General features: G+C 38.1%; 1 protein-coding gene across 1 annotated transcript; it reads left to right on the forward strand.

The window, feature by feature from the left end:
• Positions 1–7,623: 7,623 nt before the first annotated feature.
• On the forward strand, positions 7,624–12,804 carry LOC127416534 (ectonucleotide pyrophosphatase/phosphodiesterase family member 5-like). Its single transcript, XM_051655980.1, has 4 exons — positions 7,624–7,686; positions 8,879–9,742; positions 9,862–10,038; positions 10,723–12,804. Exons 2-4 carry the CDS (start codon positions 8,908–8,910, stop codon positions 11,103–11,105), a joined length of 1,395 nt encoding a protein of 464 aa, XP_051511940.1. The 5' UTR covers positions 7,624–7,686; positions 8,879–8,907; the 3' UTR covers positions 11,106–12,804.
• Positions 12,805–13,167: the final 363 nt, after the last annotated feature.

Here is a 13,167-nt window from a genome sequence, read left to right on the forward strand (position 1 = left end):
GAGCAATAGGCACAATAATACTATCAAAGGTTTTACCCCAAATTGCTATGGGAATGTCTATTTGGGTAAATTTGCCCTTAATAGCATAGAATGCTCTTCTAGCTTTCTCTTTTAGTGCATTCACTGCCAGACCAAAACCCCCTGAAGCACTGATTTTTAGACCGAGGTAGTTGTAGTGTAGGGTGTGTTCTATTGCAGTGTTTCCCAGAGTGAATGTGTATCTGGTTTCCTGTAATCTGGCTTTTTTCTGGAAGATCATAATTTTAGTTTTTTTCAGGGCCCAGTTCTGACAATAGTTCTCCAGCAGGTTCAGGTGCTGCTGTAGCCCTTGTGCAGTAGCTGACAGCAGCACCAGATCATCTGCATAGAGAAGAAATTTAACTTCAGAATTATTTAGAGTAAGACCGGGTGTTGCAGATTGTTCCAGTAGCACTGCTAACTCATTAATGTAAAAGTTGAACAGAGTTAGACTCAGACTGCAGCCCTGTCTCACTCCATGCCCTTAAGTGAAGAATTCTGATCTTTTATTGCCAGTTTTAACTCCGCACCTGTGTCCGAATACATAGATTTGATAGTGTTGTACATTTTACCCCCAATGCCGGATTGTAGAATTTTATATTATAGACCATCATGCCAAATGGAATCAAATGCTTTTTTTTTAAATCAACAAAGCATGCATAAATTTTGCCTTTGCTTTTTTGATGAATGTGCTGGTTGACTATTGTTTGTAGCGTGTGAATGTGGTCGGTGGTGCGGTGGTTTGGTACACTGTTAAAGACTTTCACGTCAAAAAACAGTAAAGAACTGGCAGCAGGGTTGCCAGCATGTTTCTGTAAAATTAACGGTGTCTTGCTGTTGTTGAAATTAACAGCTAGATCCTGTTTTTACAGCTACAGTATACAACTGTAATTTAGCAGCATATAGCAGTCAAATTACATACTATCTACTGTTGTTGAAATTAACAGCTATGTTCCCAGCATGCACTGCGGCATGAAGCATTTACTTAGATATTTTTTTACTATTTACTGGTTTATTTTGATGTTTTTGATGTTCAGCTTTTACCTTTTTACGTAAAAGTATGTTTGTTAATTGTCACCATTGTTGCGTTTTGTATGCCGAGAGGTGATATCTGTGTGTCTTGATAACAACTTGATTTATGCTGTAACTTCATCAAACTTGAGTTTTGCTATAAGTTCATCAAACACATCAAACACTCAGTTTGCTGATATCGTTTTGCTGAAATATCCTTTATTGTTTTTGCTTTTATGTTTTTATATGTAATGCATCACTATTGCCACATATAGTGCCATTTGTAAGGTAGGATCAGACATTCAGGCTGACCTTAAGTTTTATCTTCCAAGTAGCACAGTGCAACAACTTGTTTCACTTAAACACAAATTGACTGGCTGGAAGAACACAACATAATAAAGAAGGTCCAAGGTGCCAGCTCGGGAGAACACTAATCACCGTAATGGTGACTTCAAACAAACACAACTACTGATAACAAAACAACAACACTAATTCAACTAAGACCTCTATTAAGTCTGAATAAACACTTTTGTACATGTTTTTATTATTATTATTATTATTATTATTATTACAATTTTTGTAGCTCCAATGCATTGCCAAAGCATACATACTTATTCAAGCGCAAAGGCTTATGGGTATTTCACCATTATAACCCACAATGCACTGCTATACTGTTATTTTACTGTGTACAGGTTGTTGTTGTTTTTTTTGACTGTCACTGTTCAATCCTGGCAAAATTGTACATTTAATATTGTAACACTGACTCAGGCTGAGTGGGATCCATGTGCGATTTATTAACACAACAAGTGTAGAGTACAAACAGGCATGGGTAAAATAACCAGGGCAACCAACAATATCAGAGACAGGCAAAGGATCGGGGCAGGCAGCAAAACAGCAATATAGATAGTTTCAAAATGTCACTACAGCTTTCACCAAGATGATATCATGATTTTAAACGTTCATTTTCTCCTAATGCCTTGTACAGAACAGCTATTTACCGTAAAACTAGTCAATTCACAGTGAGCCTGCTCTTGATCTCCCAGAATGCAACATTTTTAACAGCAAACTACTATATTTAAGAATCACAGTAGATTGCTGTAGGAATTTGGCTGTAAATTTACAGCATTTTTTTACAGTGTAGGAATCCAATCTGACTCTTTCTCAAGCCATTGTGCTTGGTAAGGAAGGCCCGTATCCGGGTGTTCAGGATACAGCAGAAAGTCTTCCCCAGATTACTGTTCACACAAATGCCTCGGTAGTTATTGGGTCGAATTTGTCTCCACTCTTATATAATGGGTGTATTAAGCCCATACTCCAGGTATCTGGAAAGTAGCCAGTTCTCAGAACCAGACTGAACAGTTTTAACAAGGCCTCCTGCATTACTGCAGGGCTGTGCTTCAGCATTTCTGTGCTAATGTTGTCTAAACCACATGCCTTTCTGGGTTTTAGTTTCTTAAGTGCATCTGTCAGTTCTTCTCTGCTAATCTGATAGTCTAAAGGGTTTTGGATATTTTTTATTGTAGATTCCAATTGACTCAGCTTGTCTTGTTTTTCTTGTCAGCTTGTCTGAGAAATTTCTTTGAATAAGTTTTTTAAATAGCCTTTCCATAATTCTCCGTTTTGTATGGCTATGTCCTGGCTATGTTGTTTATTCAGACTGTTCCATTTTTCCCAGAACTGATTATTATTAATTGAGTAAAAGAGTGTGGTTTAGGTGTTGTTGCTTTTTGTGGCGTATTGTATTTTTATAATCCCTGAGTGCTTCATAATTATTTTGTCTGGTTCCAGCTTTGTGTGTCTCTCTGTGTTTTTGGTTAGAGAGCTGTCTGAGTAGTTTTCTTTTAATTTTACATTCTTTATCAAATGTTTTTAGTTTAGTTTTCTTGTTTGTACGGAGTAGGTTTGCTTTGATTGAGCACCTTTGATAAATATCATTTATTTGTTGTACTGTGGAATTTCCATCAATCTTGTTAGCCATAAACTGTGTTATTTGAAATCTATTGATTTGGTTGGACATTTCTTTGGAGCTAAATGCACTAAGGAATTCAGTCTCATATTTTGGGGACCATTTGTATGTTGGGTTTAGTTTGGACAGGTTGCTGGGCCCTTGGTCTGTACTATGGTGTTGAATTTTCTTTAGGAACACATTACAGTTTTTTACAATCGCTATGACCATTTTTTCAATACTTTTAACAATTTTCCTAAACTCTTAACGCTCCAACTTACCTACAACACACAATTGGCAAAACGGTTAATTTCATGCTCAAAATCACACATTGTAAACTAAACTCCAACACTAATTTTCAAAATACAATAATACACTAACACAATACACTATGTCTACCAAAACACTGCAAACATGTCTCAAAATCAAACAATTATTCCAAAACACTAACACGTGTTCTCTTCCAACAGGAACATTTAGTCAATCATAGCATAATGTCATAATAACACTAACATCAGATGGAATTACAGAAACTGCATTATTTTATATGTGTCAGGTCTGCCCTCATACAATAGACAGTATATTGTATTGATCATAGATTGTTTCTTTTGAAGCCTCTCTACATTTTTGTTTTGTTGGGTTTAGTAAATGCATGCATTTTGTTTCTTTTGCTGCAGAAATTCAATAAATAAAATGAATGACCCATCTCAGAGTAGCTTTATAGAATGTACGGTTTATGAAAAAAAAAAAAAAAAAAAAAAGAAGACAGAATTGCTGCAGTAAAGACTTTATTAGCAACAGGAAATTACTGCAAGATAACAAAAATATGTAATATAGCTGCCATTTATTATGTGAAAATACAAAATATATAAACAGAAAAAGCCACAGCAGAATAATTAAAAAAAAAAGTCATCTTCTAATCTGCCCGGTCTTCTGCATTTGGCCACATGTTCTCATCCACATCACACCTGATATCTTCTCTGGCAAGGCATCTTTGGAAAAATCTTTTTTTCAGTGTTCAGCTGTGATGCCTTGGCATGCAGCATCCATTGCATCCAGGAGGGACATTTGGTCCTGTGGACGATGGTCAAAAACCTTCCATCTCCAGGCTAAGAAAAACTCCTCAATGGGGTTGAGTAAGGGGCAAGGAAAAGGGACATCATCCTCGGATGGGCGTCAAACCAGGCTGTGACTGCACGGGAATGGTGGAATGCCACATTGTTCCATGTGATCACATATATTGGCAAGTGGTCTCCCACCTGTCCCCTTTCTAGCTCTGGCACCAGTCTTTCATGCAGGTCTTCTAAAAACAGGAGAAGGTGGTCGGTGTTGTAGGGGCCAATCTCACATTTATGCAGGAGTGCACCGTTGTTGGAGATTGCGGCGCACATGGTGATGTTGGCTCCTCTCTGGCCTGGCACGGTAACTGTGGCCCTTTTGCCAATTATGTTTCTTTCGCGCCGATGCCTTTTCGCCAAATCGAAGCCAGCCTCGTCAATGTAGATCATTTCATGTGGGACTTGATTGGCCTCCAAATCCATGACTCTCTGAAAGTAATCAGACACAGTGTGTGTAAATGCTTTGCTGTATACTTACTGTATGTTCTGCTGTACTCCAGATTTATAGAGTAGTTTACTGCAAAACACACTATGTATAGTACAGTAATGATTGTATTGCATAACCTTACCTGGACGTATTGGCGACGGAGTACTTTGATGTGCTCACCGTTCCTTTCAAAAGGAACTTTGTATAGTTGTTTCATTCAGAATCTGTGTTTAGTTAGAGTCCGAGAAATGGATGTTATGTTGATTGCTGGAATGTTCCCAAAGACAAGGTTGTCCTCTACAACTCAGGACTGAATGTCCTTCAGTTTTATTTCATTGTCAGCAATAACCATGTTGACAATAGCAAGTTCAAGTTCTACATTTAGGAGCTTTCCTCTGCCCCCTGAGGGAGGTAGATGTTGAATCCTTACAGAGACAAAATACAGTTACATATATGAGACCGGAGGCATACAGTCACTGTAATACATGGTAAAATTATTTACACTTTGCAGTAAGGAGAAACCCTTATACAATATCCTACCTGTTGGTTTCTCAAAAAATCCGGACAATGGATGCCACTGTGTCCCGGCTGAGATTTGGCTGTACTCGTTCACCAGCCTCTCTGTATGATAGCCTGTGGTTTATGACATGGTCTATGATAGAAGCTCTTATTTCATCAGTTACCCTAGCTCTGGCCCGTCTTTGAGCGCCACCACGCATTCTAACTCCTCTCCCTCTACCTTGTCCTCATCCAGGCATTCCTCTCCCTTGCCCTTGTCCCACTCCTCTCCCTTGTCCTGGTACTTGTCTTCCTCTCCCTTGTCCTGGTACTTGTCTTCCTCTCCCTTGTCCTGGTACTTGTCTTCCTCTCCCTTGTCCTGGTACTTGTCTTTCTCTCCCTTGTCCTGGTACTCGTCTTCCTCTCCCTCGTGCAGGCATTTTTCTTACTTTCTTTGCGTTGCTCTATATTGTTCCTTTTCCACACAAGATCAGCCCAAAGAGGTCCTCTTTTACTGTATACAATATGGTCATGCGATTGAAAGAACCTCAACACCTGAGTGTGATTCCTAGATGGGAATCAGCTGTGATTTATTTGCATAACTTCAATCAGCTGTTTCTCAGTAGCAATGGAATAAAATACAGGGGATATATTTGTGTTTCAATTCACAATATGAACAGCTGTTCACTTTGACTTTAGCCTATAAGTTAGGTTTAGAACATGATGTTATCTGTTCTGATATACAGTGTGAACACATTTGTAAATTTGGCAGTAAAAATCCATTGTTTTGGTCTTGGTTTAGCTTGTGTGTAAAAGAAGTTCAAGCATTTTAAATTTGTATTAACTGTATGCATTTTGTGACAAAGCAACAAGAAATGTGTTAATTGTATAGCCTACACAGATGGATGTTGTGCTAACTGTGTTAAGAGTTTAGGAAAATTGTTAAAAGTATTGAAAAAATTGTCATAACGATCGAAAAAAACTGTAATTTGACAGTGGTCTCTCTCACTCTCTCTCTCTCTCTCTCACACACACACACACACACACACACTCATGTTGGTTTAGCTATCCTTATGAGGACTCTCCATAGACATAATGATTTTTATACTCTACAAACTATAGATTCTATCCCCTAGCCCTACCCCTAAACCTAACCCTCACAGAAACCTTTTTGCATTTTTACATTTTCAAAAAAACATAATTTAATATGCCATTTCCCTTGTGGGGACCGCTAGCTGGTCCCCACAATGTTAATGATCTCAGGTTTTACTATCCTTGTGGGGACATTTGGTCCCCACAACGGAGGTTAAACCTGTACACTCTCTCTCTCTCTCTCTCTCTCTCTCTCTCTCTCTCTACACACACACACACACACACACACACACACACACTCTCTCTCTCTCTCAGACACACACACACACAAACACACTCTCTCTCTCTCTCTCTCTCACACACACACACACACACAAACACACACACTCTCTCTCTCTCTCTCAGACACACACACACACACACACACACACAAACACACTCACACACACACAAACACACACACACACACTCACACACACGCTCTCTCTCTCTCTCTCTCTCTCTCACTCACACACACACACACACACATCTCTCTCTCTCTCTCTCTCTCTCACTCACACACACACACACACACACACACTCTCTCTCTCTCTCTGTCTCTCTCTCTCACACACACACATACACACACTCACACACTCTCTTTCTCTCTCTCTCTCTCTCTCTCTCTCTCTCACACACACACACACACTCTCTCTCGTTCTCTCTCTCTCTCTCTCTCACACACACTCTCTCTCTCTGTCTCTCTCTCTCACACACACACACTCTCTCTCTCTCTCTCACACACACACTCTCTCTCTCTCTCTCTCACACACACACACTCTCTCTCTCTCTCTCTCTCACACACACACACACACACGTACACACACACGTTGGGTTTTATGTTTTATGAGGACTCTCCATAGACATAATTGTTTTTATACTGTACAAACTTTATATTCTATCCCCTACCCCTAAACCAAACCCCTCACAGAAAACTTTCTGCATTTTTACATTTTCAAAAAAAACATCATTTAGTATGATTTATAAGCTGTTTTCCTCGTGGGGACCAACTGATTGTCCCCACAGCGTCAAACATTTCAGGTTTTACTATCCTTGTGGGTTTTACTATCCAAGGTAGGGAATACCTGTTCACACACACACACACACACACACAACGGGTTCGGTGTGAACGGCTCCTTACACTTTCACTTCACGGACAGGCAGCAGAATACGGATCAATAATTTGATTTTGAAAGGTATTATCTAAACAGCAGACAAAAAATGAGCCTACTGCTACAGTAAACAAAATGCTAATATAGTAAAATATTGAAGCCTATACAGCGCTAACAAAGCTTTCTACACATTTACGACTATAAGTAGCCTTATAACATCAGCTACATTATTATCTAGAAGGCTTACTATACTAACAATCAGTTTAATGAAAAATAAAATAAATATATATGTTTATTGTGTTAAGCGCCTTTTAATAATTGCCTTTTTTTTTTTTTTTTTTTTTTTAGAGAGAGAGAGAAATAGGCGGGACTTCCTGTGATCGACCCTCGTTTATTTTTTTGCAGAGCCAAATACCGTCCACAGAGGTAAGCTGAACGATCATTTGCACGCGCACTCTGGGGTGTATTTGTTTTACATGCGACCGTTTTAACTGTGAAGGCTCATAATTTCAAGGGCATTTTCATGATGTAACGCAAAGACATTGACGGTTGTCATAACCCATGCACTGCGCTAACTTGTGCTGTACATTGTTCCTTTCGTTAACAGTAGGTACCGTTGAAGTCCGCGGGTCAACTGATGTATGTCGGTTAGCATATGATATAGCATATGGTTTTAGGAATTACTTAGTAGATTAAAAAAAGCACCTGCAAACGAGCGAGCAGCATTTCAGACTGATGTGCGCTGCATTGTGTATGATGTCATCATGTTCCATTTTCACTGACGCACTTTAAAATGGTCACATTTGATTTGTGCGCGGTTTTAAATCGGTCGCTGCGTTTATAGTCTGAGATGTATCCAGTTAGTTGTTACATTGTGTATAAGCGAATTGCACCTGTTAACTGAGCAGGCGCACTGAAGGTAGGCTGCACTGCCATGGCTGAGAATGAAATCCTGGCAAAATAAAATACATACATGCATACATACAAGCAATAGCTTTGAAATATTACCGAGAAACAATGAGCGATCGGTTGCATTTTAGTGAAGACTTTTGTAAAATAACAAAGGGGATAAGCTGATTTCTAGTTTATCTCCATTTTTATTTTCAGCTGAGTAATGTAGGCTACCCATCTTAATCTAAAATTTCCATTTAGATCGTATGTTGCATTCCCCTGTGTAAAATAGTTAACTTGGGGTTTACTGTAAAATCAAGATGAGTTTTCAACCGTTCGATTATTTCATTCTCCGGAGTCTGCTCGTCAAGAAAAAAAAAATCATTAATTGAGCCCTAAATGACCATATTTTATATGAAAGAAGAAAATCAATTAGAAATGTAGAGAAAAAAAAAAAACAGCATAAAAGTCCTGAATATCAGAACACTGCACTACCCAAGTCAGAGTTAAGAGTATTTATATATCTTACATTTCTATATATAGTATAAGTTGGTAAGCAGCAAATCATATCACACTAAATAAGTCATTCAATTCAACTGGTTAAGGAATTCAGTTTTTAGCTTGTTTAACATGCTTCAGTACATGGTCAAAACCTTCTTTTCCCTCCAGCTTATGCTTACAATGAATTTCTTTGTTTGTTTGCTTTGTTGTTGTTGTTGTTTTTTAGGTCCCCCTTTAGTAAAATATCTTGCCATCATGCCAAACCTCTTAGTGATTAGGAGCTGCTTTCTGAGTTGCCTCTTAGTACTGTTATGGCCATGTAGTTCTCAGCTGGAAGAGCAAAGCAAGCTTCTACTGGTGTCCTTTGATGGCTTCCGCTGGGATTACGTGAATCGAGTGCCCACACCAAATTTTCGTGCCCTGATGGATGAGGGTGTGCAGGTGGATCAAGTGGAGAACACCTACATCACCAAGACCTACCCTGACCACTACACCTTAGTGACAGGTTTACACGCTGAAACCCATGGCATTGTTGCTAACGAAATGTATGACCCAATTCGTAACCGGTCCTTTTCCATGGAGGGGCCAGAAGTGTATGATGCGTGGTGGTGGGAGGAGGCTGTGCCCTTGTGGGTGACCAATCAAAAGGCTGGGCGGAAGAGCGGGGCTGCCATGTGGCCTGGATCAGATGTAGCAATTGGTGGAACATACCCAACACATTACTTGATCTATAATGCATCAATGGCCTTTGAGGCCAGAGTTGAGAAACTCATTGACTGGTTCTTAGGGCCAGAGGCAATAAATTTTGGGGTCTTATACTGGGAGGAGCCAGATGAAAGTGGGCATCATTTGGGACCAGAGAACCCACTGATGGATGCGGTCATAGCAGACATTGATGAGAAGTTGGGGTTTCTCAGGGAACAGCTCAAAGCAGCTGGCCTTTATGAGAAAATCAATCTCATTGTTACAAGTGATCATGGAATGACACAGTTGTCACATGATAAGATCATTGAGCTGGACACCTACGTCAGCCGTGATCTTTACACATGGATAGACAAGAGCCCTGTAGTTGGTATTTTGCCTAAAGAAGGTAAGAATGATTATAAAATATTCTTTTACAATGGAATTGTGTATTGCACTTGTAAAAGTAATGTTTTCTAATTGTATTGCAATATTTGTTGGTTGAGTGTTATCCTTTCCTTGTCCTAGGCAAACTTGAAGAGGTCTACAGTTTGTTGAAGAATGCAAACCCTAACATGTTTGTATATAAAAAGGAGGAGATCCCAGAGCATTACCACTACAGACACAATGTCAGAATAATGCCTCTTATCATAGAGGTCAAAGAAGGATGGACAGTCATGCAGAACAGAAATGGATCCTTTATGTGTGCGTTACAGTATTCATACATAATTTATGTAGTGCATTGTAAAATAGCATGTATGCTACATTTTTAGCACTCAAAAAAAATATAGCCTATTTTTAAGATTTACGCATTTCAAATAGATATTCATAAATTACATCAAATTAAATTGTGTAATGTTTAACTAAATAAAATGAAAATATTTTATTTAATTAAATATTACTCAATTCATTTTGATGGAATCTTGAATTTGAAATGCGTAAATCCTAAAATTATTTTTTTGAGTTCAGTTTAAAATACCAGGGATGTGACTCAAATATGACGCTTAAAGAGATAGTTCACTCAAAAATGTTGTCATTTACTTTGACAACTTAGGTTGTTCCAAACCTGTGACTTACTTTCTTCTGTGGAACATGATAGGAAATGTTTGGCAGAATGTTAACCTCAGTCACCATTCACTTATGGGGAAAACAATGCAATCAATTAAAGTGAGTGGTGACTGAGGCTAAAATGTTTAAATGTTTGTTGATAGATGAAATAAAGTCACAGATGATATCATTTTAATTTTTTTCGGTGAATTATCTCTTTAACGCCTCTTCAATCTGTGACTATTTGCCCTGTCAATTTTTATATTCTTTGGGTCAAAGAAAAATATCTTCATCACTTGACTGAGATATCTTTATAATGGTTATGTGCTTGATTATTTGCAGTGGGAAACCATGGTTATAACAACAGCCTTCGCAGCATGCACCCTGTGTTTGTTGCCCGTGGACCAGCTTTCCGTCGTGACTATATCAAGGCCTCCATGCGCTCTGTTGACCTCTACCCTCTCATGTGTAACATTCTTGGTCTCAAGCCCTTGGCCAACAATGGTTCTTTGGCAAGTGTGCAGGATCTCTTAGTGGAGACTTCAACCCCAAAGCCAGTGGTCCCACCGGTGCCCAAAGAGCCTTCCTATGCATGGGCTGTGGGGTCCATCCTTGGCACTGTTCTTGTTATTGGTTTCCTCTTCATCTTTGTGCAACAGGTGACACAAAGGCAGCTACCCCCTTTGCATCTCTCCAATAGTGAGATAACACAGCCCTTACTGTAGGATCAGTTAACACCTATAATGAAGATGCAGCCTTTCTTAGCAAACATAAATGTTGTGGTCCCTTTTTTCATGTGAGGTTTTCAAAGCATGTAGCACTGATTTTTTTTTCTCCAGTGCCACTGATCTTATTTGACTAAATTCTGATAATACTTGGCAGTTAAGATTTTAAAGAGTCAGCATGGTCACTTGTATTAAAAAGGTGATCAATATCCATGGTACCATGCCAAAGCCGAATATACCAAAAGCAATATGGGGAAAGATGCTACAGTTGGCCAGAGGTAGTGCAATCATCAAAATCTTAGCTGACTAAACCAATAGTGCCCTCTTCTGTAAAGCCGTCCAGGATAACTTTATTCTTGTCACCTAATATTTAGTATTTGATGAAAAAAAAAAAAAAAAGAAAATTTTAGCATCCCCATGCTTTTTCTTTAAATTGCAATCTGATATTTTATTAACAAGAGAGACATTTGCTCTTTTTTTCTGCATTAAAGGGATAGTTCACTCAAAAATGAAAATTCTCTGATCATTTACTCACCGTCATGCCATCCAAGATGTGTATGACTTTTTTTCTTCTGCAGAACATAAATGAAGATATTTAGAAGAGTATCTCAGCTCTGTAGGTCCATACAATGCAAGTGAATGGTGATCAGACCTTTGTAGCTCCAAAAATCAAATAAAGGAAACATAAAAGTAATCCATACAACTCCAGTGGTTAAATCTATATCTTCAGAAGCGATATAATAGGTGTGAGTGATAAACAGAACAATACTTGTCTTTTTTTTTCTTACTCTAAATCTCCACTTTAACTTTCACTTTTCAGTGAAACTAAACAGGCATTACATGTGACTTTTAGATGTAAAAGTGAAAGTGGATATTTAGAGTAAAAAAAGGACAAATATTGATCTGTTTCTGCAGAAGAAAGTCATACACATCCGGGATGGAATGAGGGTGAGTAAATGTGTAACAAAAAAGTTTAAGGATGAAAATATCAAGGAATGTTAGTAGCAGTTGGCTTTCAGATTTGTTGCCTATTCTCAGTCATCACTTTCTTTAGTTAATTGCTGTTGTTTGGTTTAAATTGACACATTAATGTTACTAAGAGTTAATGAAACGAACCAGGTAGTTTTCAAGCTACCTCTGTGTTGCACTAAGATCAATGTAAGCTAATCAGGAGAGATTAAATATTATAGTAGTAAGATGTTTTAGCTTATCTGCATTTTGCACAATTTAATACCATTCAAAATGTATTTTAAATGAGGGTTTGCCAAAATCTTCATTTATCTATTAAGTTTTAAATCAAGTAGTAAGAATAGGTCATGCATTACTGTATTTTGTACTTTTTGGAAATAGCATTTAACAAAAAGCCCTTTGTAGGGCAAACAACACTGTGATCTGTCTTCTACTAGTGCAAAAACCTAAAGGGAAAATGAATATTTATGCTCTTTGATATAAATGTTGCTAAATTAGTTTGTAGTTGCTTGCAGAATGTTAGGATTATTTCTGTAATGAGGGAAATATGACTTTCAATATTGACATGTTTGCTGAGATTGTTGTGCTTCGTGTTAAGTATTTCTATGATTTTAATGGATTAGTCTTACATGATCTGAATTGTACTGACTAATGTCAGATTTACCCTGTCAAAAACATTACTTTCAATGTGCTACATTTAAGGAAAATAAATGGCTGGTTTGGAAACTCAGTTTCAGGGTGAATGATATCTGGCCTTGTGTTGTTTTAATTGGTGTTCTCAACCCATTTTCCTTGAAGTAATACACCGAAAACTGGCATATCTTGAGACCTGCAACATAAACTGTATAGATTCTGCAATGTCTGGACTGGTGTGACAAGCATGAACCAGTTTCATTTTGATTGGCTGGCTGCTATACAACTTTAAGCACTAAGGGTGCAGGGGTTTTTAAACATTATAAAAGCAACCTTGTTTCACTGTATAAGTTATAAGACTGCTACAATGAGATCTTTCAGTAACATAGGATTTGCCAACATTCACAAAATTCATGACAGAATCTTAGATTTGTTTCGTTCATGAAACTGCACATATGGA

This window comes from Myxocyprinus asiaticus, chromosome 25 (genome assembly GCF_019703515.2).
Source record: "Myxocyprinus asiaticus isolate MX2 ecotype Aquarium Trade chromosome 25, UBuf_Myxa_2, whole genome shotgun sequence".
Taxonomy (NCBI): Eukaryota; Metazoa; Chordata; class Actinopteri; order Cypriniformes; family Catostomidae; genus Myxocyprinus; species Myxocyprinus asiaticus.

What these genes read in the sequence shown, in the direction of transcription:
- LOC127416534 (XM_051655980.1), top strand. Translation starts at nt 8,908, where the DNA reads ATGCCAAACCTCTTAGTGATTAGGAGCTGCTTTCTGAGTTGCCTCTTA. An exon ending in TGGTATTTTGCCTAAAGAAG is followed by an intron (nt 9,743 to 9,861) that starts GTAAGAATGATT and finishes TCCTTGTCCTAG; the next exon opens with GCAAACTTGAAGAGGTCTAC. An exon ending in CAGAAATGGATCCTTTATGT is followed by an intron (nt 10,039 to 10,722) that starts GTGCGTTACAGT and finishes GATTATTTGCAG; the next exon opens with TGGGAAACCATGGTTATAAC.